Source organism: Panulirus ornatus, chromosome 38 (genome assembly GCF_036320965.1).
Source record: "Panulirus ornatus isolate Po-2019 chromosome 38, ASM3632096v1, whole genome shotgun sequence".
NCBI classification, from domain to species: Eukaryota; Metazoa; Arthropoda; class Malacostraca; order Decapoda; family Palinuridae; genus Panulirus; species Panulirus ornatus.
Window position 1 is genome coordinate 12,078,055 of NC_092261.1, and position 26,221 is coordinate 12,104,275.

Consider the following 26,221-nt stretch of genomic DNA (forward strand, 5'->3'; position numbering starts at 1 on the left):
GTAGCGACTCGCGCTACGCAACACTACGGGGTAAACCTATACCTCCACGCCCGCCCCGGCCTCTCCAACGCACGTTCACACCAACCCCTCCCACGACACCGGTGACCCTGACGACCCTTGACCCCATACCCTGATGACCCTTGACCTAACTCTGATGACCCTTTTACCCAAGGAAATATACTGACTCGTTACACTTGTTACCTACACTCACTGGCGTCTTCACACACAAATACACAGACACAGACACACACACACCAATCTCTCTCTCTCTCTCTCTCTCTCTCTCTCTCTCTCTCTCTCTCTCTCTCTCTCTCTCTCTCTCCTCTACACACTTAAAAAACATAAGACTATCCAAGCAGACCAAAGCCTCAGCATTTCGACTCTCTGTCTCATCAAGTCTGACCAAACTTGCCTGAGTCTGATGCAAACACCAGACAGAGAAATGTGTACTCCTCAAGCTGACGACACACACACACACACACACACACACACACACACACACACACACACACACACACACAACATTTCACCTACAACCCTAAAGACAATTACGCTCATAATCCTGAGGCGCACATATCTCTTCGGGAGCTTTACATAAACACAATAAAATAAATATACATTTCGCACTGAAAAGACCGGCGTGCTTGTACCACGCCCGCCTCGATTCCTACATAATTAATTGCTTTCATTTAACGGTGAGCTCAATGTTCCAATTTCGGAGAGCTTTTGCTTCATTAATGATGAGCACTTATTTTTGAGGAGAGAGAGAGAGAGAGAGAGAGAGAGAGAGAGAGAGAGAGAGAGAGAGAGAGAGAGAGAGAGAGAGAGAGAGAGAGAGAGAGGGGGGGGGGGGCGCACGCCCGAGGGGGGCAGAGATGAGGGAGAGAGCGAGTAGAAGAGACGCAAGGTGAGGGAGGGAGAGAAATGAAGAGAGTTGGTGATGATGATGGTAGGAAAGGGCAGAGGAAAGAGAAGAGGGGGAAAGGGACGTTAGACGAAAGATAATGGAAGGATAACGGGGAAAAATATAGTTCCTCTGAAAGGGATTACAGAAAATGATATCCTGTCACTCCCTACCGGGAGTTTACCTAGGAAAATGATACCCTGTCACTCCCTACCATCAGTTTACATCAGAAAATGATAGCATGTCACTCCCTACCATCAGTTTACCTAAGAAAACGATATCTTGTCACTCCCTACCATCAGTTTACCTCAGAAAATGACAGCATGTCACTCCCTACCATAAGTTTACCTCAGAAAATGATATCCCGTCACTCCCTACCATCAGTTTACCTTAGAAAATGATATCCTATCATTCCCAACCCACAGTTTACCTCAGTTTTCCTACCCATGCAACTCAAGTCAGCCCCTGACCTTAAGACCTTCTGTAAGGTCTGGTACATCAGCTTGTGCGATGAACTGTCTCCATATTGCTTGTACGTGCAGCCTGACTGGTCTGGTCTGGTCTGGTATACCTTGGGAGAAGCAGTCCAAATTATGTCTTACAGAAGACTCGAGGACTCTCCATCTCCGAGACGTCTCCTACTGCCGGTGGCAGATGAAACAGACGTGGTCCCCTGACTCTGACGTTATTTTTCCCCCTCAAATGTTTCCCAAAGTACATCTGCTCCTTCAGTGTGTCCAATTCGCACGTTCCCCCCATCTCGGCCCGTCTTTCCTTGGGGAGTGATCTTTGTAAGTTCACAGCTTCCAATACTGTCCAGGCGTAGATTACGATCCATTCCCTCGCGTCTTCGTTCTTATAAGTACAAGACTAGAGCTTCTTAACCACAGCTTTTGAGTTTCTTTTTTCTAACTCTTCTCAGGACTCTTGATATTCTAATGAACTGGTGCGATTTGGTAGAGCATCTTCGTCCATTTTCGAGCCCAGCAGTGTATCTCCGTGGTCTGGTGTGAGTCAATGTTAGCACACAACACAGCGTTCCGGTCAGGGGAAAGGGGGGAAAAGTGATTTCAGTGATGCCATCACTGGTTTTCCTTATCTCACTTGGAAGCTCTCACTATCCATCTCGCCACCCTTCGCTGAGTCGACCCTACATTTCTACATACAAAAAGCCTTCATAATGCCCCCCCCCCAAAAAAAAAAAAAACTCACAAGCACAACTAGCCAACATAACTGAGTACAATCAGTACATGTACTCACACCTTACGCACGCCGTAATAATGCCCTCAGAAAATACAAACAGCCCTCACTATTTATACACAGCTCTCATCATAAGAGTAATTAGCAGGCAAACCTTTCAATCGCATACACCAGACCCCATTGTGTGCGGGGTAAAGTAACGCAGAGTCGTTCCAGAACTCACATGTTCGACGACCCACACGAAACACACACGGCCAATTGTAAAGCACGAAGGTAAAGGAAAAAAATAAATCCGCTCCTCCACCGAGGGGAGGCTGGCATTTCACGCAGGGCTTCTAAAAGCCTCCCACTTCCTCCTCACATTTTTCTCAGCAAACTAATTACCGCAGAGGACCGTACCCAAACTCACCTACTACCTTCAGGCACCATGATTTACGGCAACCACCAAATCTGCTCCAAATGAATGCAACAGTTGCGTCCAGCGAAAACAGATTATTATGGATCACTTTTAATTCCGTGTTTTAAATATACGATGAACGCCAGGCTACGCTGTGACTCTCGTGTGTGTGTGTGTGTGTGTGTGTGTGTGTGTGTGTGTGTGTGTGTGTGTGTGTGTGTGTGTGTGTGTGTGTGTTGTTCAGCACTCCTCATAAATAATGAGCTGTACACCGAACACTCTCGAGACATTGATGCGCACTCTTACGCTGTCGACAACACACCCAAGATGGCTCAAGACCGTCCAACCCAACACCACATTTTCCTAAGTGAATTTCGCAATCATGCTCACTACGGGAACAAGGTTACGTCGTCCTCATCCGACCGCCCCCAACCCCCTCCCTCGCTCTCTTTGTAACCCCCTTGAACACGACGGTTCGTTCTATGAGCACAATGGCATGTTCTTTGAGGACGACGGTATGTTCTTTGAGCACGATGGTATGTTCTTTGAGCACGACGGTATGTTCTTTGAGGACGATGGTATGTTCTTTGGGGACGATGGTATGTTCTTTGAGCACGACGGTATGTTCTTTGAGCACGATGGTATGTTCTTTGAGCACGATGGTATGTTCTTTGAGCACAACGGTATGTTCTTTAAGCACGACGGTATGTTATTTGAGCACGACGGCACGTTCTTTTGCGCACGACGGCACGTCCTTTTGCGCACGACGGCACGTTATTTGCGCACGACTTGTACGACCCCTGGGCATGACTACCTTTGAAACGTTAGGTCAGAGGTCACGCCGTCATATCCAAGGATAGTGCCGCCCGTTGTGCTCAGGAGGGTTATCATCCCGCTGTTTTCATGTGTTACCGTACTGCTAGAAGCTTTAGACAACATGTGACAGTTAACACGCTGGCGATAAACTGCCTGCGGTTTAATGTGACGGAAAGTTGGTACAGCAACCATTCAGCAAACAGTTTAAAGTGGCGCTCATTGCCGGACTTTAAACGTCGGCTCAAGTGCCGGGAACTGCTGCTTCAGGCTGGGAATTACGGTTGAGTGGCGGGGAATATAGGGCATTTTTCCTTCCCTTCGTTTTCTGTCGTCTTTTTTTTTTTCTTTCTTTCTTCTAATCAAGGGCACCGAGTCTCATCCAAAGCTGGAGTAATGAAATTAGAATACCAGCACATGACTGCATGAAATACTAATGAAAACATAAAGTCAGCCCTTAAGACTTTAAGTACATACGGAGGAGCTTCGAAAGTCCCTGAACACTCCCAACCTCGAAGTCCCGTTAACGAAGTCCCTTTAGGTGTCCAGTCGAGGCTGTGCAATGCTCTCAGTCTCTGCCTGTCGACTTTACCTATACCTTACGATGGTTTTGGAGGCTCCTCTCTATCTCCCAAGATCCCTTCCAGGAACTTTAGCTTACTCTACGTATACTTCATGGCTCGTTTCAGAGATCTTCTACCCTACAACCGGTACTCAACTGGAGCGTACCTCCTCAGACCCATGCAGCGGCTGCTGAAGGCGGTGGCCAAATAGCCTATGTAACCATGACATCCCGACTTACCTTCAATACAATGTAAGTATTGTGTACAAGCCGGGTTAGTTTAGGTTCAATACTCAATTCAAATATCCTTAATACCACGGAAATTGCAAAGTCGTGTGTGCGTCCCGAAGGATATCAATTTCCAGTTCTCTTCCAGTTTCCTCCCTTCGGGCAGGAAGCCATCTTTAATACAACTATAATCCGTCCTTGTGTTCTGTTTGCTGGACAATTCGCACTCGCTCGAAGTCCATGCAGTATGTATCAGCTCGAGATTATGCTTTACATCCCTCTGACAACTGCCACTTGCGCCTCCACAGCAGCCTGAACCATTAAATATCAGGCCATCATGCCGTCGACAACACTCCTTTCATCCGGGGAAGTACCTCCTCCACCTCTCATCCCTCTCCACGCGCCTCTGGTCGGGACATAAAATAACCAAAAGGAGACAAACACCAAGTCCCTGATCCAGCACAACACGCAACCAAAATTCATTACCTCCGGCCAGGACTACCTGGAGCCTCGTTTAATATGGGACCCAATGATTCTAGATGACGAGAAAGCCTGCTCCAATATCCCAGACTGCAATATGAGTTATCTTTTATTATACCTGGAGCTCGTCTGAAGCGTGGTCCATGGGCCGTCGAGAGGGACTTGCTGCAAATTCTGAGGCTCGGGACGGTCTGGTAACGGTAAAAGGTAATTATAATTCGATGCAATCTACTTACTGGGATCATGTGTAACCCAATTTTCTTTTATTCTAACCTGGGTAACTGAATTCTTTTTTTCAACCGCCCTAAAAAAAAAGATAATTTCTCACTGCACCTTCCCCTTGATAAACAAGTTATTCAGTAATTCACTCAACAATAACCACGATAATCCAAAATTACTCGACTTGCACTTGAACAATCTCGACTCTGTGACCCACAACTGAGGTTCCCCAGCGTTAGCCACACTCTGCCATCTCGAGACTTGGTTTACCTAACTGCACCTCATCACATCTCAGCCCACATGGTCTCCTTTTAACTTAATATCTACCTCCCTAGATGTCCACTGGACAGCATACTTTACGATTTAGTTCCCTGGATGCTGGACAGCACAGCTTAATGATAAGGTTCCCTGATATGCTTAACAGCAAAGCTTCTCATTCAGTTTCCTGGATGCTGGACAGCAAAGCTTATCATTCAGTTCCCTCTATGCTGGACAGGGGAGCGTGTCGACTTCATCTCCAGAGAAAAACTGGATAACTGTGGCCACGTAAATCCTCAAACAAAATAAAGACCAGGTTATCCTTGGTATGGACAGGTCAGTCGTAGAGTTAGCAACGTCCTCGATAATCCAGGGTTCGGGACATTCACTTATGCACCGGCCGGATAATCGCGTTAACGGGCTGGAGTATCCAGGCGGCCGGACGGGCAGTAGTAGTAGGTCGGTCCCTCGAGTGCTTCCTCTTTAACAAGCGCGACGGTCACCGCCGGCCGCTCCCGCCACCACCCGGCCCCACGGCAAGCACACACACACACACACACACACTCCCCCCATCACTCTCCCCCCGCTCTAACTGCCCCACCGTACCATACTCACACATTAGCAGTCGCCTTAGTCACCGCAGCCGCTACTAGAATATCATGATTTGCCCATTCCAGTTTACCATTCCAGCCCACGACTGCCATATCTGGCCGTGGCAACTACATCCCACTTTTAATCCATCCCCCCCCTAACTCCCTCCCCTACTGCCGAGGTAATCATACCCGTCCCTGGCCACAACACTCATCCCCCAAAAATAACCACATAAAAAGGCCCGCTCTAGGATCATATACGACCCTGGCAACCGCATTCGTAGGTAACAATGATACTAATACCCGTTCGTGGCGAGGATATCCGTCATGCCCAACATACCACAAGTTCCCTCGAAGAAATGTCAGCACAACCACACACACACACACACACACACACACACACACACACACACACGGTACCTCTCCCATCGTTACGTATCCGTAGGAATGAAATCTTTTACGGTCGCGACGATAACCATCTCCGGAGGTCTAGTACGGCGCGTCGTCGGGTAAAATAATCCTCTTCAATAAACGTCCGAGATGAAATGTCCATTACTGGGGCTAAACCTGTTTCCCGCAAGAGCAGATAACGTTCCGTGGCGCGTCACCCACGTTCCCATCCTGACACGCTGCTTCCCAGCGGTCGGACGCGCACCGCCCGCCTTTGGGATCATACACATTCCTCGCGCCGGGGGCCTGATGTACGTACGTTCCCCGAAATGTGATAACGGCGAACGAGGAAGGTCCGTCCCCCCTCCTGCGGCTACACAGGTCTTCCCCGGATGGCTTTAGACACTCGTCCCCCCACCCTCGGTAGTGTGTGACCGCAGGGTGCGGACGACGGCGGTAGATACACTCCGGGCGCCCCTGGGCAATGAGACACGTCACCTCTGCCGGATCAAGGAAGAGGGACGGGAGATATCCGGCCGGCATGACCGTCGGGATGACGGAGGGGGGAAAGTTGGGCCGCCAAAATGAGCCTGTTTACTGCAGGCCTGACTTACCCACCCGGCGGATGGCCGGTGCATCACAGTCGGGAACTGCTGGGTGGCTGAGAGCTGGCTCTGCTAGCTGGCTGACGGCTGGCAGCGCTGGTTTTGCTGCCTGGATGGCTGGCATCGAGCTGGTGCTGGGTCTCTTGGATGACTGTGTTTTTTTCTGCTCTACGGCTGGCTGTAGTCTAGTGGTGCTGGTCTGCTGCCTGGTTGACGTCTAGCGGTGCCGGGTCTGCTAGCTGGCTGATGGCTGGTAACACCGGGTTAGCTAGGAGGCTGACGGCTGGTAGCGCTGGGTCTGCTAGCTGGCTGACGGCTGGCTGCGCTGGGTCTGCTTGGCTGGCTGACGGCTGGCAGCGCTAGGTTTGCTTGGCTAGCTGACGGCTGGTAGCGCTGAGTCTGCTAGCTGGCTGACGGCTAGTAGCGCTGGGTCTGCTAGCTGGCTGGCGGCTGGCAGCGCTGGGTCTGCTTGGCCTGCTGACGGCAGGCGGTGCTGGATCTGCTGGCTGGTTGGCTGACAATTGGGAGACCCCAAACTCTCCCGAAAGTTCTAGCGCCGCCACCGGGCCCGTTGTTCATACCGTCTGCACACTTGATGTCCGCATCTTTCAATGACTAACTCCGAGACACAGATTTAATCAAGTATTCCAATGCCGACTGTGCCTTCAGTTTTATCTTCCACTTAACATAACTCTGCTGTTCGGGAACTTCATAACACAGCAGTTTTCTACGAAAAAATATACACTGAAAATAATTATACACCCATACCCGTAAAAAAAAAAAGTACTTTCCTGTAGCTCCTTGCTCAGACAGAATGTAACCTTACCGCATACAAAACGGCGAAAATAACATAATGAAACTTTATCGCTATTCAAAGAAGAGACTTTTTAACCAAACGTCTGGACCCGACCCGCAAGTTCGGAATGTAGGGCGAGGCTATGTGGTCGCCCATACAATTCTGGCAGACGATCACACACGGATTCCGATGCAGTGCCTTACCATGTAGGAAACAGGTCAGCAGCAACACACACACATACACACACTTATCTAATACAGGCATCAATATTACCGTTTTAAACACCTGATGTACTAAGTCTCAATGCCACTGGTTTAATGTTACCATCAGTAACCTAACCCAATAGAGACTTTACAAATTGTTCAAATGAAACAAAAAAAAAAAAAATGTAGATAGCGCGAATGATTGTTTACAGGAGATCTATTTATATTCATGATTATTCATCAAAACCGCGATCTGTCATGGGCGCAACGTAGAGAGACAATATCCACTGGGTGTACAACTGTATGGTATACAAGGTGGAACGGTTTATATATATATATATATATATATATATATATATATATATATATATATATATATATATATATATATATATACTACAACAGACATGTTATCTCATGAATGCTAAAAAAAACTACATGGAAAAGGAACACGAGATTCTGAGCGATTTCGCGTATCAACACATCTTCAAAGGACAGCAGCCGGTCTTTGAAGACGCGTTAATACACGAAAGCGCTCAGGATCTTGCGTTTCTTTTTCCATGTGGTTTCTTTCAGCATATATATATATATATATATATATATATATATATATATATATATATATATATATATATATATATATATATATATATATCATAACGGGTCCCAGTTTCACGCTTAAACATGCAGCGTCAGGAAGAGACGATGAGCAGCCCCATTCGCTCACACCCACCCTCTACCTGTCATATATAATGCACCGAGGTGAAATCCTCTTATTCATAGCCAAGCCCCCAGAGACCTTTTCGAAATTTCCCCTCACCGCTTTATATGCTCTATTTCAGCCCAATGACACAGCCCGTCGCCCTCTTTACACCGTATCGTTCCAATTGGCTCAATCCCTTGCGCGTCTCACACCCTCCCACATGTCCAGGCTATGAGCACTCGAAGCAATTTTCATTTTATTCTTCCACCTCATCGAAAACCGTCTTAGCCTTTCCTCACTCATCCTCTCCATATATCCAGACCATTTCAACACACCTTTTTGTGTTCTCTCACACATACTTTTCTTACTTCCACACCTCACTCTTACCCTCTCATTCTTTACTCGATCAACCCCCTCACACCACATATCATTCTCAAGCACCTCATTCCAACAAATATATATATATATATATATATATATATATATATATATATATATATATGCTGCAGGCAAGGCTTAAAGACAAACAATTCATAAATTGCCCGAAAATCATCGGCCAATCAATATATTGCTAAGGCAATTTGCAAAATATTTTGCATACTGCCTGAAAATTTTCAACCGATTCATATGAATACTCTCAAACTTTGTTCGTAATGTATATATATATATATATATATATATATATATATATATATATATATATATATATATATATATATATATATATATATATATATATATATATATAAAGGTTAAGGCAAGGGTCAGCACGAATGTAAAACTCTCCCCTCGTAACACAAGACAGTAATCACACATGACTTGCCAGGAGGTATGGAATCCTCGCTGACTGTGTTTGCAGATGATGCAAAGTTTATGAGGGAACTGAAAAGCCCGGAGGATTGCATTAACTTACAAGAGGGATCCTTGAAAGACTCCAAAGTTGGTCTGATCCTTGCCGGATGAAATTCAACCCACGTAAATCTAATGACGATGAGTCTCACTGTACGAAGACCACGATATGAACACTATCCAGCAGAATGTAAGATGCAGGAATGTGTGTGTGTGTGTGTGTGTGTGTGTGTGTGTGTGTGTGTGTGTGTGTGTGTGTGTGTGCGCGCGCGCGCGTGTGTGTGTGTGTGTGTGTGTGTGTGTGTATGGATGAGACACATACGGGAGTCGACATCGTCCCTAATCTGTCGTAGGCACAGTCCAACACAAGATGGATACTTGAGGAAACCATGAACAGTCTGCTGGATATATGAGAACTGAGTTCAAGTTTATGGATAAGGGTAACTCTTCAGCCGGCCAGTAACGTGCTACATAAGACCCAAAACTAGGATATGCTTCTCAATGTCTGGTCACCGCACCTACAGGAGAAGGAGAGAGAAAGAGCTTACAGAGAAGGCCACACAACCTTGAAGTTTTTAAACCAGACTGATGACGTAAAATACAGGAAGAAACAACTTCTGGTTAAATACAGGAAGAAACAACCTCTGGTTAAATACAGAAAACAACTCCTGGTTAAATACAGGAAACAACATCTGGCTAGATGTAAAAACAGAAAGAAATCGGTAGCCCAACTTAAGTACAAAAACTGATGGTACGTCTTCGGGGTACGGGAGAGAACACAATTCTTTTGCCATACGGGAGGAAGGCTGAACAACATTCGACAAGATCTAATCAGGTTGACTGACTCCTCTCTTGGGGAAGGAAGAGAGAGAGAGAGAGAGAGAGAGAGAGAGAGAGAGAGAGAGAGAGAGAGAGAGAGAGAGAGAGAGAGAGAGAGAGAGAGAGAGAGAGAGATTAGAAGTGATGATGGTCGTTTGCGTCAGGGAGTAGTCGTTGAACGACCGTTCCAGCGGAAGCAACCTAACTGAATCAGCAGAATCATCCATTTCTAAACCGTGCGAGCATGACCATGGGAACGAGAAATATGCCGAATAAGAAAGAAAGAAAGAAAGGCAAAGAAGATATCAATCAACAAACAGAAAATGGGATGTTGTCAAAATAAGACACGTTCCGAACTAAATATAAAAGAAAAAAAAAAAGGTGGGAAGGGGTGACTACGTTACCCAGTGTTCCACTATAAGGTCATTTAATTCATATTTTCAACAGTGGAGTGAGTACTGGATGGCAGTCACGCTCCCACCAACAGAAAGTTTACGTCGCAAATGCCATTAGCATAAGTGGACTGGTATCATGACAGGTCAATCGGTGCTATGACAGGTCAACCGGTGCTATGACAGGTCAACCGGTGCTATGACAGGTCAATCGATGCTATGACAGGTCAACCGGTGCTATGTCAGGTCAATCGATGCTATGTCAGGTCAACCGGTGCTATGAAAGGTAAAAAAAAAAAGGTACTATGAAATGTCAGCTGGTACTATATCAGGTCACCAGATACTGATACTACGACAGGTCAGCCAAGACCCGATGATACCTTGACAGGTCAACCGGGGCCAAAAGAGGTCAATAAGTGCTACGACGACAGGTCCACAGGCGCTATGCCAAGTCAAACGATACAATGACAGGTCCACTGGTACTATATAACCAGGCCAAGTGGTACTATGGCAAGCCCACTGGTAACATAACGACAGGTTACTATTAGGACAGGTCAAGAGGTGGTACTATGTGAATGTCAAAGTGGCACTATGGGCAGCAGGTCCGACGGCACTATTGAGAGGTCAACTGGTGTGGATTAAAGGAGATGCAACAGAGGAACGCGTCACATGGTGTACAAAAAACAATGTGCCGGTACCCCGTAACTTCCCTTTTACGTGCTGCAACCGAGTTCACCACATAATGGCATCTCTCCAAGGGCTAGGAAAATGAAATATAATACCATATGAGGAAAAAAAAAAAAGAGGAGGAGGACTTGGTGGTGTACCACAGAGTCCAGGCGGGGTGCAGTTGGAGAAACCAGGCCAGGCCAGGCATTATCACGCCTCTTCCCTTAACGCCGGCGAGCCAGCGAGCGCCAGCCCGCTGGATCCTCCACATGTTCGTCCTACAACACACACACACACACACACACACACACACACACACACACACACACACACACACACACACACAAAGAGCCATTCGGATGGTAACTTAATTTCGTACTCAAGGGCGAAACCTATGACTCCAAGATGGCTCCGTCCAGCGCCCCCTTGGACCAACCCAGTAAGCCAGGGATGACGCTATCAATACCAGGAAGAGAGGCCCTTCGCCCCAGGAGGGAGGAGAGAGAGAGGGAGGGAGAGAGCCCACACCAAGCCTGGGATAACGTAATTAAGCTAGAAAAGGGATGCTACGAGACAGAGAAGGTGACCCACATGCTAACTCGAGGGCGTCCTTCATGCTTCACACCAGAAAGGGCGCGCATCGAACGAGGGAGGGAGACATCCCCTCGACCTTAGGCGGGGGAAGGAAACAAGAGCAATTGTCCGTCGAAGCAGAGAGGTGGTTTTCAACCTAAGAATGAAGACCAATCAGACCACGGAAGGGTGTGCACTGCAAGCTAGGGGACTACTGACGGTGCACATCCACACTGAGGATGGTGGTCGTAAGCTGGGGACGAAGCCTCTCACACCAGATATAGAGCCCTTAACTAACGACGGTGCATCCTACACAACGCAGGGTGCCCTTCAGCTAGACAGGGCTTCCCCACACCCTAAGAAGGCCTTAGCAAAAGAGAGAGAGAGAGAGAGAGAGAGAGAGAGAGAGAGAGAGAGAGAGAGAGAGAGAGAGAGAGAGAGAGAGAGAGTTATCCACACCCTAGACAGGAGGAGTGGGAGGAAGTGTCCACTACGAAAGGGATGGCGCCCCTCGTGCGACGCGCTGCTAGACAGATCATCATTCAAGCTAGAAAGGAGGCCATTGCGGCCACGGAAGGCGACGCTCAGGTCTCACACGGACTCCACGCCAAGATGGGAGTCTCTCAAGCACGGAGGGGCGCCTCTCCCGTCGTAAAGAGCGCCAACCACACACAGTGGAAGGCACCCAGAGGACACATGTCCACTTAAGCCAAGCTGCAACGTAGTCGGGGAACGTCTACGGGATGTCCTGAGGATGGCAGGGCCAAGACGGAGTGAGGTCTAAAATGTTGTGAAGGAAGGTGAGGTCGGTGGCTGGTAGACTCCAGGTGTCGTAGGACATGATGAGGTCTGTGGCTGGTAGACTCCAGGTGTTGTAGGACATGGTGAAGTCTGTGGCTGGTAGAGTCCAGGTGTCGTAGGACATGGTGAGGTCTGAGGCTGGTAGACTCCAGGTGTCGTAGGACATGGTGAGGTCTATGGCTGATAGATTCCAGGTGCTATATGACTTGGTGAAGTCCGTGTATGGTAGGCTCTAGGTGTTGTAGGACATGGCGAGGTCCGTGGCTGGTAGACTCCAGGTGTTGTAGGACATGGCGAGGTCCGTGGCTGGTAGACTCCAGATGTTGTAGGACAGGTGAGGTCTGTGGCTGGTAGAGTCCAGGTGTTGTAGGACATGGTGAGGTCTGTGGCTGGTAGACTCCAGGTGTTGTAGGACATGGTGAGGTCTGTGGCTGGTACACTCCAGGTATTGTAGGACATGGTGAGGTCTGTGGCTGGTAGACTCCAGGTGTTGTATGACTTGTCGAGGTTTGTGGCTGGTAGACTCCAGGTGTTGTAGAACATGGCGAGGTCCGTGGCTGGCAGACTCCAAATGTTGTATAACTGGAAAGTCTGTGGGTGTAAGACCCTGCATTCTGTATGAATTGGTGATGAAAGAGTGGGAAGACTCCTGATCCCGTAATATATAACAAGACAACGAATGAGGCACAGATGTTGACAGTTTGAAGAAAGTAACTTTGCCAACATACTTATTATCTCTCTCTCTCTCTCGCTTTTTAATGTCAACAATCCATGTATCTAAGACTGATCCAAACTGATCACACAACAACAAGCACATGCATGCCAGGATAAAGTACCATCCCTTCCGAAAATAATGAATAAAACCATCTTTTTTTTTTCCTCTATGTATCACCGTAGTTACAACATGACAAAGTGGTGGAAGACGCGACCAACATCTGCACAATGGGAGGGAGTCCTGGAATGGCCAGTGCGTCTACCTCTCTTCCCCCCACCCCACACCACCCCACCATCAGCGCCTCCAGAATACAGAGTGAGCTATGGATGTATTTTTGGAAGTATCTTTTGACCTGGGAGCCGCCGGCGGCAGGCTAGCCGGGATGGCCAAAACACGGACGAAGGAGATCACTGTAAGGGTCGCTGGCGACCAGACAAAGGAATATCAGCGGGTGCGTGAGGGACCCCAAGTACACACTAGCATTACGATGTGAGTTACTCTCGCAGAGGAATGTGGCCGTGCAGGCTCGATGGCAGACGGTGATGTGTTGTGGCCATGTTGGAGTACAGCGACAAGGCATTGTGCGAGTGTAGCGGGGTGGGAGGCAAGCATCGATAGCAGTACTGGTGGAGATACGGGGGAGGTGGGGGTGAGGGAGGCATGTCTCACGTGTGGTGGAGTTAGGGAGGGGTGAGTCATACGTGTGGCGGAGTAAGGGAAGCGCGAATCACATGTTTGATGGAGTGAGGGAGGTATGAGTCACTCGTGTGGTGGAGTGAGGGAGGTGAATCAAACATGTAGTGGAGTGCGGAAGGTTTAAGTCACGCGTGTGGTGGAGTGAGGGAGGTATAAGTCGTGCGTGTTGTGGAGTAAGGGAGGTATGAGTCACACGCGTGGTGGAGTACGGGAGGTATGAGTCACTCGGGTGGTGGGGTGAGGGAGATGAGTCCCGCGTGTGGTGAAGTTGGGGAAGTACGAGTCACATATGTTGTGGTAAGAGAGATGAATCGTTCATGTGCTGGAGGGAAGAAGGCGCTGGTCAGGCGCGCCGGTCAGGACGATGGTGGAGGAGCGGGTCGGGAATGTGGTGGAGGCGCTGGTCAGGGGTGTGGTGGAGGCGAGTGTCAGGAGCGTGATGGAGGTGTGGATGAGGCTCGTGATGGAGGCGCGGGCCAGGAGCGCGGTAGAGGCGTGGGTCAGGCGTGTGATGGAGACGCGGGTCAGGAGCGTGGTGGAGGCGCGGGTCAGGCGTGTGGTGGAGGCGCGGGGCAGTGGCAGGGGAGCGGGTGTTGGCGGTCGTCAGTGTCTCGCAGGTCGGTGTAGCGGGTGGAGGAGAGCTGGGCGAAGGCAGCAGCCGCATCACTGGCCTCGTAAGGCCACGTACGGCACCAGGCACTAGGCTCCGGCACGTCCCACATCGCTGGATCAGCTCGGGGCTGACCCAGTCCCCCTACCTGGTGCCCGAACCCCCTCACAAACCTCCGCTCAGTGAGGAACAAAACTCGCAAAGGGAGAGAGAGAGAAAGAGAGAGAGAGAGAGAGAGAGGGGAAAGAGAGAAAAAAAATACTCCAAGTGGTGTTCATACTGCAGGAAACTCCCAGTTATTTCTCATGGGCGGGTTTAGTGTGCAAGACTCGGTTCTTGGCGACTTCCGAGGGGACCAAAACTCGCGTCAGGATACAGTCTAATTCAGCAGCTCCATATAAAATCCAAACCCATTGCGCGGCAACCGGACTCGTTTTAAGTGATCGTCCTTCCTCCATAATAGAAAAACTGCTTCCAGTACCTTAAGTCATTTATTCCTTTTGTTTACCCAGTCGACAAAACCGCTCTCTCAGTCAGTTTCAAAAAGGAGAGAGAGAGGAAAAAATCTAATAATGATGATACGAGCATCAAAGGGAAAGGCGAGGTAGTTGTAACAGTATCACGTAGCATCTCGCGGTCGGATCCCTCTTCCGCTCAAGAGCTCTTCATTAAACCTATTCAAATCGTAATGCCGAAAGCTGTACTAAAAATATGTATAACTGAACCATATTCTCTCTCTCTCCAGACTTGTGAAACGTTGTGATTTGATCATTCTTTTTTTTTTTTACCATCTTTATGTTACGACCTACGCCCCCTAAAAGGGGCCACGCCCCCCTCAACCACCTCAAAAAAACCCGTCTCCCCTTACAACCCTGTCCTTCACAACCTTGTCCAAACGTCAAACAACGACCACAACCAAAAACATACATCGCAACACACCAACAACCACCCAACCACCACATCTCAACCCAAACAACCATTTCCATCACCTCTAAGCCACCTACCATCAACCCACAGGCCTGGCCCCCCCACGACATATCCACGTTCAGCCCTTGTGAACTAGGTCATCCAACCGAAAAATCCAGCCATATTCTACCACTACATAAGGTCGTCAACCATCACAAAACCATGTCTCCATCCTAAAAGTACTATGACTCCCTCTAGTAAAACTAGCCTCAATTCTACAACCTCCCCTAGGCCACAACCAGAGACACCCGGCATAAGCAACCCACCTCACAACCAGGTTACCCAACCGCCAGACAACACCAGCGTTATCACTCCACACCACCGCTGTCGATGGCCCGGTGCCACACTTATCACGCCGGCCTCAGCACGACCCTCCTCCCCCGACAATGCACAACACAAATGTTTGTTCTGTCATTTCCGAACACACGCTACGCCTGCAAATATTGACTCTCCCTTTCTTGAGGTAAACACACTCGGGCTCCCAAACACACACACACACACACACATATATATATATATATGTATAAACTTCACTGAACCCGATTCATCTACCCAACCTGCCACTTTTTAATCGAATGAAAGTCAAGATTTATCCCACTTCCTCCCCAATATCACCCTTAATATGTTACCCACAGCCATCGCCCCTCGACTGTCTTGTTCTCCGCACCTGTCCCGTTCATTAGCTCCTTAACATCCTTCACTCCCGACACACGCCTCCCTAACGCCCTCCTTTACCCCTACCGCCCCACTTTTCACTTGCCTCCTAACTCTCGCCCCTCCGTCCCTGTTAATTTTTACGGTATGGTTCAGGAGGGCGACAGATGAGGTTGGTCGGGAGGGAAGGTAAAGTGAAAGAACAGAAGACAGGAGAAGGAGCGTGTAGATATGTGATGTTGGTTTGACTCAAATGTGTGGGTGGTTTCTTGAATATTTACTTCAGGCAACTTATTTACATATCCCAGCAACCTAGGGCCATATGTCGGTTTAAGGAAGAGGTAACGACACGAGTAAGAAATGTTTACTGTATGTACTTGATAAGTGAGAGGTGTTCCCTTCATGGCTTTCAAGCTCTGACGGAAATTAAGTGTGCTCCATGTTTGTGTTGTTGTCTAGATCCTGGTAAATGTACGCGCCATCCCTCCTCTTCCCATCCTCCCTAGTCCTCGCCGGTCCACCTATCCCCACCACAATCCCTCAGGGACGTCCAATTTCACCCTGTGACTCGTGTCTCCCACCACTCCTCCTCCTTCTCCTCCTTCGAAGCCAAGGTCACACCACACCAGCAACACACGAGCTGCCCTCGTTGGGCGCCACGTCCCATCCATACCAGACACGTCACAACGATCTTTTCCGAGATCGGAACTTGTGTCGGCCGGATTCTTATCTACACACCAGCCAGCTGTCACACATCATTTCAAAGTCATTCATAATATTCAAGATTCGAGCGCCGGCGGGAGTGAGCCACCCCTCGAAATCGATAAAACTTTCAGATGACTCACTCTCCTTCAATTTTAAAAAGAAAAAGAAACTTTATTTCTGCTCTTTCATGCCCCTTAATTAAAAGGTAAAACTCAAACACCAAGCCATGGCGCTCAAAGTTCCCGTCTTATGTAAAGACGTAAAGAAAACAAACTCAAAAGTCCCTGTGACGGAGATGAGGGAAGAGTCGTGTGTGTGTGTGTGTGTGTGTGTGTGTGTGTGTGTGTGTGTGTGTGTGTGTGTGTGTGTGTGTGTGTGTCTGTCTGTCTGTCTGTCTGTCTGTCTGTCTGTCTGTCTGTCTGTCCGTATACGTCTGACTGGTTACATTTCGTGTGTGTGTCTCACCCTCCAGGAGGAGACAGAGGGTGGGCGTCCCGGTCATCTGGCTGTGCTGTCATCTCCAGGTCCTGCCTTAGTCCCTCTCCCCTTTAAACCATTCACCCTCTTGCCCCCCTCCTCCTCCGCCACCATGCTTCTCCAAAGCTTACTGCGCCCTGACCCCCCGTTGCCTGTGTTAATTAAGCTTCTTTCCTATTCCCTTTTCCACCTTCCTTAACTCATACTTCATTCAAGACATCCCCCACAGTATGGATACACGATCCACCCCTCTCACGCATCCTCCTCCTACTCCTCTACCTCCTCCCCACACGCACACACACCCTCACATTCATAACTCTCTAACCATATCCTACGGCCGATCTCCACTCCCACCGTCACGAACACACTGTATGTCTCACTTCTCAGCCTCTCTCAACTTTCCTGTACACCACCGACTCAGACGCCTCCACTTCGTTCACACAACCGACAGCCCACACTCTAACCCTATGCTGCATGGGTCATCACACTTAAAACGATACAAATAATCTACAGTCTAAAAGAGAGATTAAAAAAAAAAAGGGCATTCGTAGTGGGTAAAGAAATAAAGCACTGAGAGACTTCGGTGGCGAGACGAACCATGATGAGGGACACAAGGAGGGGGAGAGCCCTTTCTTGCGAGGTACATTAACTTTTTCCCTGAGAAAGATGAAGTGCATCGTTGGGAAATAGATGAGACCAATTATGGGACAAGACGTGTGTGGGGCTGGGTCATGATGAGGGGGGGGGGGGGGCTATGGGAGAGAAAGAGAGAGGGCGTTACCCAGGCGACAGTGATGGTGTAGGTGGTGGTGACAGTGGAGGGTGGTGACGGTGGTGGGTGGTATAGGTGGATAGTGGTGACGATGGGTGGTGGTGATGGTGACTGGTGGAGACGATGGGTGATGGGAATGGTGGTGAGTGGGGAGGAATGGTGGTGAGCGAGTGGTAGTCTCGTAGAATGGTGGTGATAATGGTGACTGAGGTAGTTATAAAAATGGTGATAGTCGTGACGGTGTATGGTGGTTGTGAAGGAGTATCGTGATGGTGAGTGGTAGTTTTATATCATGGTTGTGACGGTAGTGATGGTGAGAGGTTGTTACGATGAAAGGGTGTGAGAATGGTGACGTGACGTTCATGGTGCTGGCGACGGTGAGTGGTGGTGATGGTGAGCTGTAGTACCGTTCGGTGGGAGGTATAGTAGCTGATGGTGATGGTAGTGATGGGTGCTGACCGTAGATGGTGATGACTGTGGCTGTGCTATGAAGAGAAACGATGATGGATGGTAGGTAGTTTTAATAGGTGGTGGTAATGAAGGCAGGTGCGTGTGGTGAGCGCCTGCCTGGTCGTGGCGGTGGTGATTGTGGAGGGTGTTGTAGATGGGTTGTGATGATACCAATTGATTGGTGGTTGTGCTCATCCCTGTGATGAGGGAGGGGAGTGAAAGTTGTGGTGGTGATGGTGATGATGAACTAAGGTAGTATGGCGACCGTGCGCTAGTGCGTGACGATGGGCGGTTTTGGTGGAGATTGTGACGGACGGCGCTGGTGATGGTGAATGGTGATGGGCTCCTGCGATGGTGGCGTGACGGTGAGTGACGGTGGTGAGGTAGTGGTGGCGTGACAGTGGAGTTTGATGGTGATGAACGAAGACCTTGGGGATGGTGTTAACGAATGACCTGTGGTGTCCACAGCGTTCGCGGGGGGTTGTGTAAGTGGTAGCTGTTAACGGTGAGTGCAGGTGGGTGTGGTGAGTAGCTGATGGTGATAGTAAGGATGGGTGAGGATGGGTGGTAGGTGATGGGGGGTAGCTGCCACAGTGGTGGTGAGGGTGAGAGGGCAACAACTCTGCTAGCAAAATGGGGCTGGAGGCGGATCCCGTGTGTGTAATTTCCTATTTGTACTGTGCGAGGGAGGGAGTTGTACACTCGTGGGGCCCCAGTCTCGTATGCGTCTTTGACTGTGGCTCCTGGTAAGGTTTAACTGCGATGTCAGTTGGTAAAATATTGACCACATAAACTGCTCAGGTTAAAGAACATTTGACAACATAAACTGCTCAGGTTAAAGAACATTTGACAACATAAACTGCTCAGGATCAAAAACAGTACGTTTTAAACACGCGACTCCCTGATAACAGCATGAACAACAGTGCCATTAAGATCAACATAAGAACCACACACACAACACCTGTCCTCCGTCTGTCTCCCTTCTGGACGCAACACTGTCATGCCCTGGAAGACACCAGGATACTTTCATTATTCACGCACACGGGTCTCGGCTAACAGCCAAAGCCTTCCATGAATTATTCCCTCCTACACCATCACCACCACCTCATCCATCCATCCTCCAGGCTTAAAATGTCACCTGACCACCATCTATTCCTACGCCTCCCTTCCCCGGGCAAAACGTCTGGTTCGATCTGTTGTAGAGGGAGAGGAGTTCGGGGTCGCCACCTCCACCACACATCACAACACATGCTCGTCCTGTCTCCTTCCTCAGTCTATAATGCTTGTCATATTCCCCTTCCCCGTTCTGTTCCGGTACAAGCCTGCAATACGCTTTGGAACACACATAAACGAAATATGGCACCTTGAGTGTAAATCCACCCCCCCCCCCTTTCTCGTACAATATAAAGAGTATTACACACACACACACGCGCGCGCGCGCGCGCGCGTCCCCAAATTACCACCCAGAAAAGTTCTTGTGTGTGTGTGTGTGTGTGTGTGTGTGTGTGAAGCCCGACAGCCCGACGCACACTAGGTCCTTATGCCGTCATTACCACGCTAATGACGGCAGGCCGCGCCAACACCGCCCTAAACCCGGATAAAGCAGGATTAATAAAAGGGTCTGAACGTCAATTTGCTCTACACTTCCTTCCACTATATCTTACCTCCACCACCACCACCACCATCATCTCCCTCTCTACGTCCTCCACCAACACTACCCCTATCCACCTCCCATTGCAACCTGTCCACCATCAACTCTACCTATCCGCTACCCAGTCCACCCGCGCATCACCTGTCCACATCTCCTCCTCCACCTATTCTTCCAATTACAACACTCTACTATATACCCTCTTTCAAATCCACCCACCGTATATTCAGTGCCATCCATCATCCACTTAATTCATCACCTTCCGTACCGACTCCACCGCCTCATCCTTCATCACCCACGGGAGACCATCCATCAACCATTCGACCCACTATCCCCCCCCCCCCGACATCACATCATCCACACAACCAAATCTATCATCAGCTGCATCCTCCCTACCTAGCCACCGCTCTATCCTTTCCACGAGACACTTCTACCCATCACAGCATCCTACCTACCTACCTACCTACCTACCTACCTACTCACTTGGCTCCTCTTTTGCCAGTGGTGCTCTTCCCTCCACATGGGTTCTTCTTCCATTATGGACCACTTCACCTCCTCCCTGACCTATACGATTTCCTGCTCGCGCCTCTTGAGGCTCCTTCGACGCCATTTCCTTCATTTCCCACCGTACTCCCCTCCACCAAGAGCTCCGTCTTCTCTATGACCTACTCCACTCTCCTCCACCAAGAGCCCCACCTCCTCCATGGTCTGCTCCACTCCCCTGCACCAAGGGCTCCACCTCTTCCATGGCCCACTCTTCTTCCTTCCAACTTAAAAGTCCACCTCATTCGATTCACCCCATTCCCCTCCACCAGAAACTCTAACTCCTCCTCGTACCACTCCATCATGAGCTCCATCTCCTCCATGGTCCACTCTACTTCCTACCATCACAAATTCCACATCCACCATGACTCACTCTACTCCCCTCCACCACGGGGTTTTCCTTGACCCACTCCATCACGAGCTCCACCTCCTCAAAGAATCATCCTTCCTGGAACACGCATTAAACGTGGAGTGGAAGCAACAGGTGTTGCCTGCTGGTGAGAACTCCACACGGCTTCCACCCCGGCGCTTCCGTTCAGATATGTCCAGGGTTGGTGGGAGGGAGTGCTCCTTCTGGGATACAACCACAGGGATTTATTCACCACGGTGCTTCCAATGAGACGCAATCATAGGATTGCATCCGCTGATTTGCGTCCACAGAGTTACATTCACCAGGATGCGTCCACTCAGACGCGTCCACATGGATGCAAATGTAGGAGTGGACACATCTGGGCACGTCTCATGGTGAGACCAACGACAGCCCTCTTTGTAACACCATCCAAATGGAAAGTTTCCCCTGAGATAACCTCCTGGGTGTGTTCCAGCTGGAGTGTCTCTCCTGGAGCAACCACTTGGGTGCGTTCCAAATGGAACATGTCTCCTGGAGCAACGTCTTGGTTGTCTTCCAGCTGGAGTGTGTCTCCTGGATAAACCTCTTGGGTGTGATCCAGATGGAACATGTCTCCTGGAACAACCTCTTGAGTGTGATCCAGGTGAAATGTGTCTGCTGGAACAACCTCTTGGGGGTGTTCCAAATGGAATGCGTGTCCCCCCTGGAACAGCCTCTCGGGTTTGTTCAAGCTGCAGTACGTCTCCTGGAACAACTCCTTGGGTGTGTTCCTAATGGAATGTGTCTCCTGGAACAACCTCTTGGATATGTTCGAGCTGGAGTGGGGTCTCCTGGCATAAGCCCTGGATATGAAGTGTTCACGAAGGGCGTCCTCTTGAGGTGGTGTTCTCTCGGGTCCAAAAAATCAGAGAAGTTAGAACCATCAAACGCTCCTTACACACAACTCATCAACCCATAAACAGGAATGTTTGGTCCTTAAAGACAACGGCACAACACGAAGCTGTTATGCAAACCCATGGAGCACGAGGGTACGGCTGTTTGGTAAGATGACCAGGACTCTGACGCGACCCTTAACAAAGGCCAGGTCATCTTACCCAAGGGTTGGTACCGTCGTGCTCAAGGCTCGCACCGTCGTGATCGATGGGTTAACATCCTGACATGTAGACATTCGACTCTCGCCTTTGAGAAAATCTCTCTCAATGCCTTGGTCGCGACAGGTCAATCCTCGTCCCCCTGTAATCATACCATCACCGTCTCACATAACCCTCTCTAATCCCAGTGACAGCAGCAATCCTCTCCCTTTCCTTCTACTAAACATGCATGGTTATATAGCAGAGCGTCCCCCCCCCCCCTCCTCTCCTCTTCCTTTCACAGGTGCATGCTAGTACATCATCATCATCATCAACAACACTGGGCTCCTCCTCATTAGCATCTCAACCCTTCACTTGAAAACCAGCCCACAGCCGACCTCCCCATCAGCACACTACCTATTTCACGTCTCCTCCCCTTCCCCTCCTCCTTCAAAGGGGTGTACGGTGTGGGTTAAACCCGAGCCCCTTTCCGCTTCCAGGAAGACCTGTGGGTTCTGCTGACCAGACTGGAAATCCCTCCTGCTTAATATGTGACTCAAATACCTCTTTCTATCCAGCCAATTCACCGGTGCACCCACTCAACCCGGCAGAAAGACTAGGAAAGGGTTTTTACTTTAAGTTCCTGGGGGCAACTATACACAAAAATGCAACACATACTCTCACACGGATCCACGCATCACAAACTCAACACAAACCATGATGTTATCACGATTTTCAGTCCCCTAACTATCCAGATCCTTACTCCCGCCGACTCTTCCTCCACTACCCTAACCTTCCCTTCGCATGTCCCAGTTTTTCGTTTCGGTCTGGCCGCCAGCACACGAGACGAGGGAGGGAGGGAGGGATGGGAGAGCAGAGATTCCCTGTCAGCGTCAAGTCACCGCCCAGATCCACTAGTGACTCCGTCTTGAGTCCACTAACATGGCGTATGGCAACAGCGTTCCGCAGATGCTGTTGCCACAGCCTCATTATCGCCTCCCTTTCCCCTCATTTTCGACATAAAGACGCGCTCTCCATCCATAGACTCGCTAACGACCCCGACTTTAACCTCTCTTGAACACATGTTGCTGCCAGCTGGGACGTGACGAAAATCAATTTTGAACGAGTCTAGCTAGACGCGTCATACTCACGTAAAGATGTAAATTCAATGAGTCGTCCTCGACTACATGCCTGCGGCTAACACGATCTAATAACGTCCCGAAATCGTCTTAAAGAGTAGAACGAACTCGACCAGTCTTGCTTTGTTTCTGAAAGTATCTTATACCGCTTGGGAAACAATCCTGAACGCACGCGTCTCCCTCGTTACGAGAGGCTATACCGAGGTCGCTTTCCACTACTTCACAGGACTCCTGCAGAGGTAGACAATCCAGCAGACACCAACACAGGTAGCAGGACTGAGCCTATCTGTTATACACACGAGAGAACAAACAAAACAAATAAATAAAAACTACTGCCCTACTGCAGTCCAGGTTCCAAATACAGGAAGACTACTCAGGCTGTGTTTGCATCATACTGCTCCAGACCTAACAGAAAAAGTCACGAATCATTAAACCTGTGAGAAAACTCCTCCTCGAATCTATGAGGAAATAAAAGTGTCGAATGTGGCAATACCGTCAAGACAACGGTAAGGTGCACCACCCGGATATATGAGATAGTGAAGCGTGTGAGGAATAGGGAGAAGGGGAGTGAGAGTGTGTGAGAGAAGCACAAGGAGGAGGATAAACGGGAAGGGTTGAGATTGAGAGGAGAAAACGTGTGAAGAGGAGATAAGGAGTGAAGGATTTAACCCACCAGCTTTAGCCATCCAGAAGAGAACCCGGCCATCACCAACACCAACATGAACCCAGCCAACATCCAACCCGCCTTCATGGGCTTCTACAACAGTGTGGCCACCTGCTTCAGGAAGTACACAGGTACGGTACTACTGTACAACACTCTACAGCCTCGTGTCACACGACACCACAGTAACACCACAATATACTACTGTACAACACTCTACAACCTCGTGTCACATCACACCACAGTAACACCACAATATACTACTGTACAACACTCTACAACCTCGTGTCACACGACACCACAGTAACACCACAATATACTACTGTACAACACTCTACAACCTCGTATAACATCACACCACAGCAACACCACAATATACTACTGTACAACACCCTACAACCTCGTGTCACACTACACCACAGTAACACCACAATATACTACTGTACAACACTCTACAACCTCGTGTCACACGACACCACAGTAACACCACAATATACTACTGTACAACACTCTACAACCTCGTGTCACACGACACCACAGTAACACCACAATATACTACTGTACAACACTCTACAACCTTGTGTCACACGACACCACAGTAACGCCACAAAACCTATCATGTTACGACACAAAGTTAATCTGAACAAGTGCTCATGTTAGCATGTCTTAAATGGTAGGCACCAACCAAGTTCAGTATACGTTTTCAGATGAATAGTTAAGCTACAGCATTAAATGCAGGTTGGACTGATTTCCAATACTTATCTTGTACACAACTAGTACCTCTATAAATAAAGATTAAAAAATGCACAAAACATAAATATGAGTAAATGTTATGCTAATCAACTTTCTTTTAGGTGAAGGTAAAGAATCCTGAACAAACAAACACTTCCTTAGTGTTTTAAACACACATGGGGACAATGACTGGAGGAGAATGTGTTGGTTTGACAGTGGACCTCCCATCTCCTGAATTACTGCGTCAGTAGGAGCATCAGGATCGAAGGCCCAATTTGTCAAAGTTCGCACCGAAATCATAATTTGTGTTACTGATGTCTAAGTGAGTATGGTATTGCCACATGCATAAATCTGGGAGCCAGGAGTATGCTCCACATGTCAAATGCTCCTCAGTGAAGCCCATCCGGGCAACATGGGGAATTTCTTGCTTTCTTTCCCTCCTGGAACACTGTCAAAGGTATGGCATTTCTCAGACGGAAGGAGGAGGAGAAGGAAGAGAGAAAGAGAACACGGAAGTCGATATTATTCCTGCGTTTCCCCCCAGATGCGAATATCGCCTTGATATTCCAAACTCTACCCCACACCCCCCTACCATCCCCGGCAGAATAACGCAGTAATATTTCAGGAGGCACTGACGTCCCCTCTGAGCACCTGTCAGGGATTTTCCAACGATATGACTGGAGGATAGGAAAGCCTTCTTAACAATACGGACGCAGACACACGGCTGTTCACGACGAACACTGAGAGACGCTCATTAACTGGCGAAAATGAACTTCCTCCCCCCAACCCATGACGTTCCAGACCTCCACAGGGAAGTCTGGATGAGGAGACAGACAGAGACAGACAGATCAAGCCCTTCAACCACATTCTCCCACGGGGTCCTAAAGCATTCCAGCTTTGGTTTGGAATTCCTTACCACATTCTTAGCCGGTTTCAGGTCGAGCTTGGCATTCCTGGAACCTTACTAAAACGGGAGGATACGGCCTTAGATCCGGTCTGGCCACATCTTGGACAGGGTGGCCTGCATATGAACCCCGTACCGTCCCTGCACTAGTGGCCAATAATGAACCCAGGGAAAAATGTCTGCATTGCTAGTGCTGGTAAACTTATGCCATCCTCCCACCACTGGCCACTCATGAAGGCCCAGCAATCTCCAGGGGTTTCCTGGCCACTGCTAAACTAGCCTCCTGTCCAGTGGTCAAGTCAACCATGGTACTACTGGCGGTTATAACCAGTGGTGAACCTAGGCAACGCTTGTGTTTTTTTTGTCCACTGGTGAAGCTAAACAATCATTGAGGACACTGGGTGACGTGTGATATAATGGTACACCAAAAGTGGCCAACCTAACTGTCCCACTAAGGTCTTAAAGTGCAGGTTTTAAAGCTGAACTTCACTGGATTAGGTGCATCAGGAACCACACAAACACACACACACACACACACACACACACACACACACACACAATAAAATCAACACACATCATAAAAACCCATAAACATATTTTCACATTCACCATTCAATACTCGTGAACAACTTAAAAAAAAAAATACACCACTGACTTTTCAGGGTTTTCTCACTTTCCA

General features: G+C 48.9%; 2 protein-coding genes across 6 annotated transcripts in view; one reads left to right on the forward strand and one right to left on the reverse strand.

Moving 5' to 3' along the window:
* Positions 1-26,221, reverse strand: part of aralar1 (calcium-binding mitochondrial carrier protein aralar1) — a 432,346-nt gene that overhangs the window by 274,286 nt on the left and 131,839 nt on the right. The window lies entirely within an intron of this gene.
* The window catches only part of LOC139760904 (arylalkylamine N-acetyltransferase 1-like), an 84,158-nt gene continuing 72,398 nt past the window's right edge, over positions 14,462-26,221 (forward strand). Inside the window, exons 1-2 of one of the 5 annotated variants that reach the window (XM_071684678.1) lie at positions 14,462-14,479; positions 23,472-24,040. In XM_071684678.1, the coding sequence (XP_071540779.1) occupies positions 23,965-24,040 (76 nt within the window). In that variant the 5' untranslated portion in view covers positions 14,462-14,479; positions 23,472-23,964. Of the gene's footprint in view, positions 14,655-20,522; positions 24,041-26,221 lie in introns of those variants that run through there. The other 4 variants (XM_071684673.1, XM_071684674.1, XM_071684676.1 and 1 more) reach the window with 4 other exon arrangements.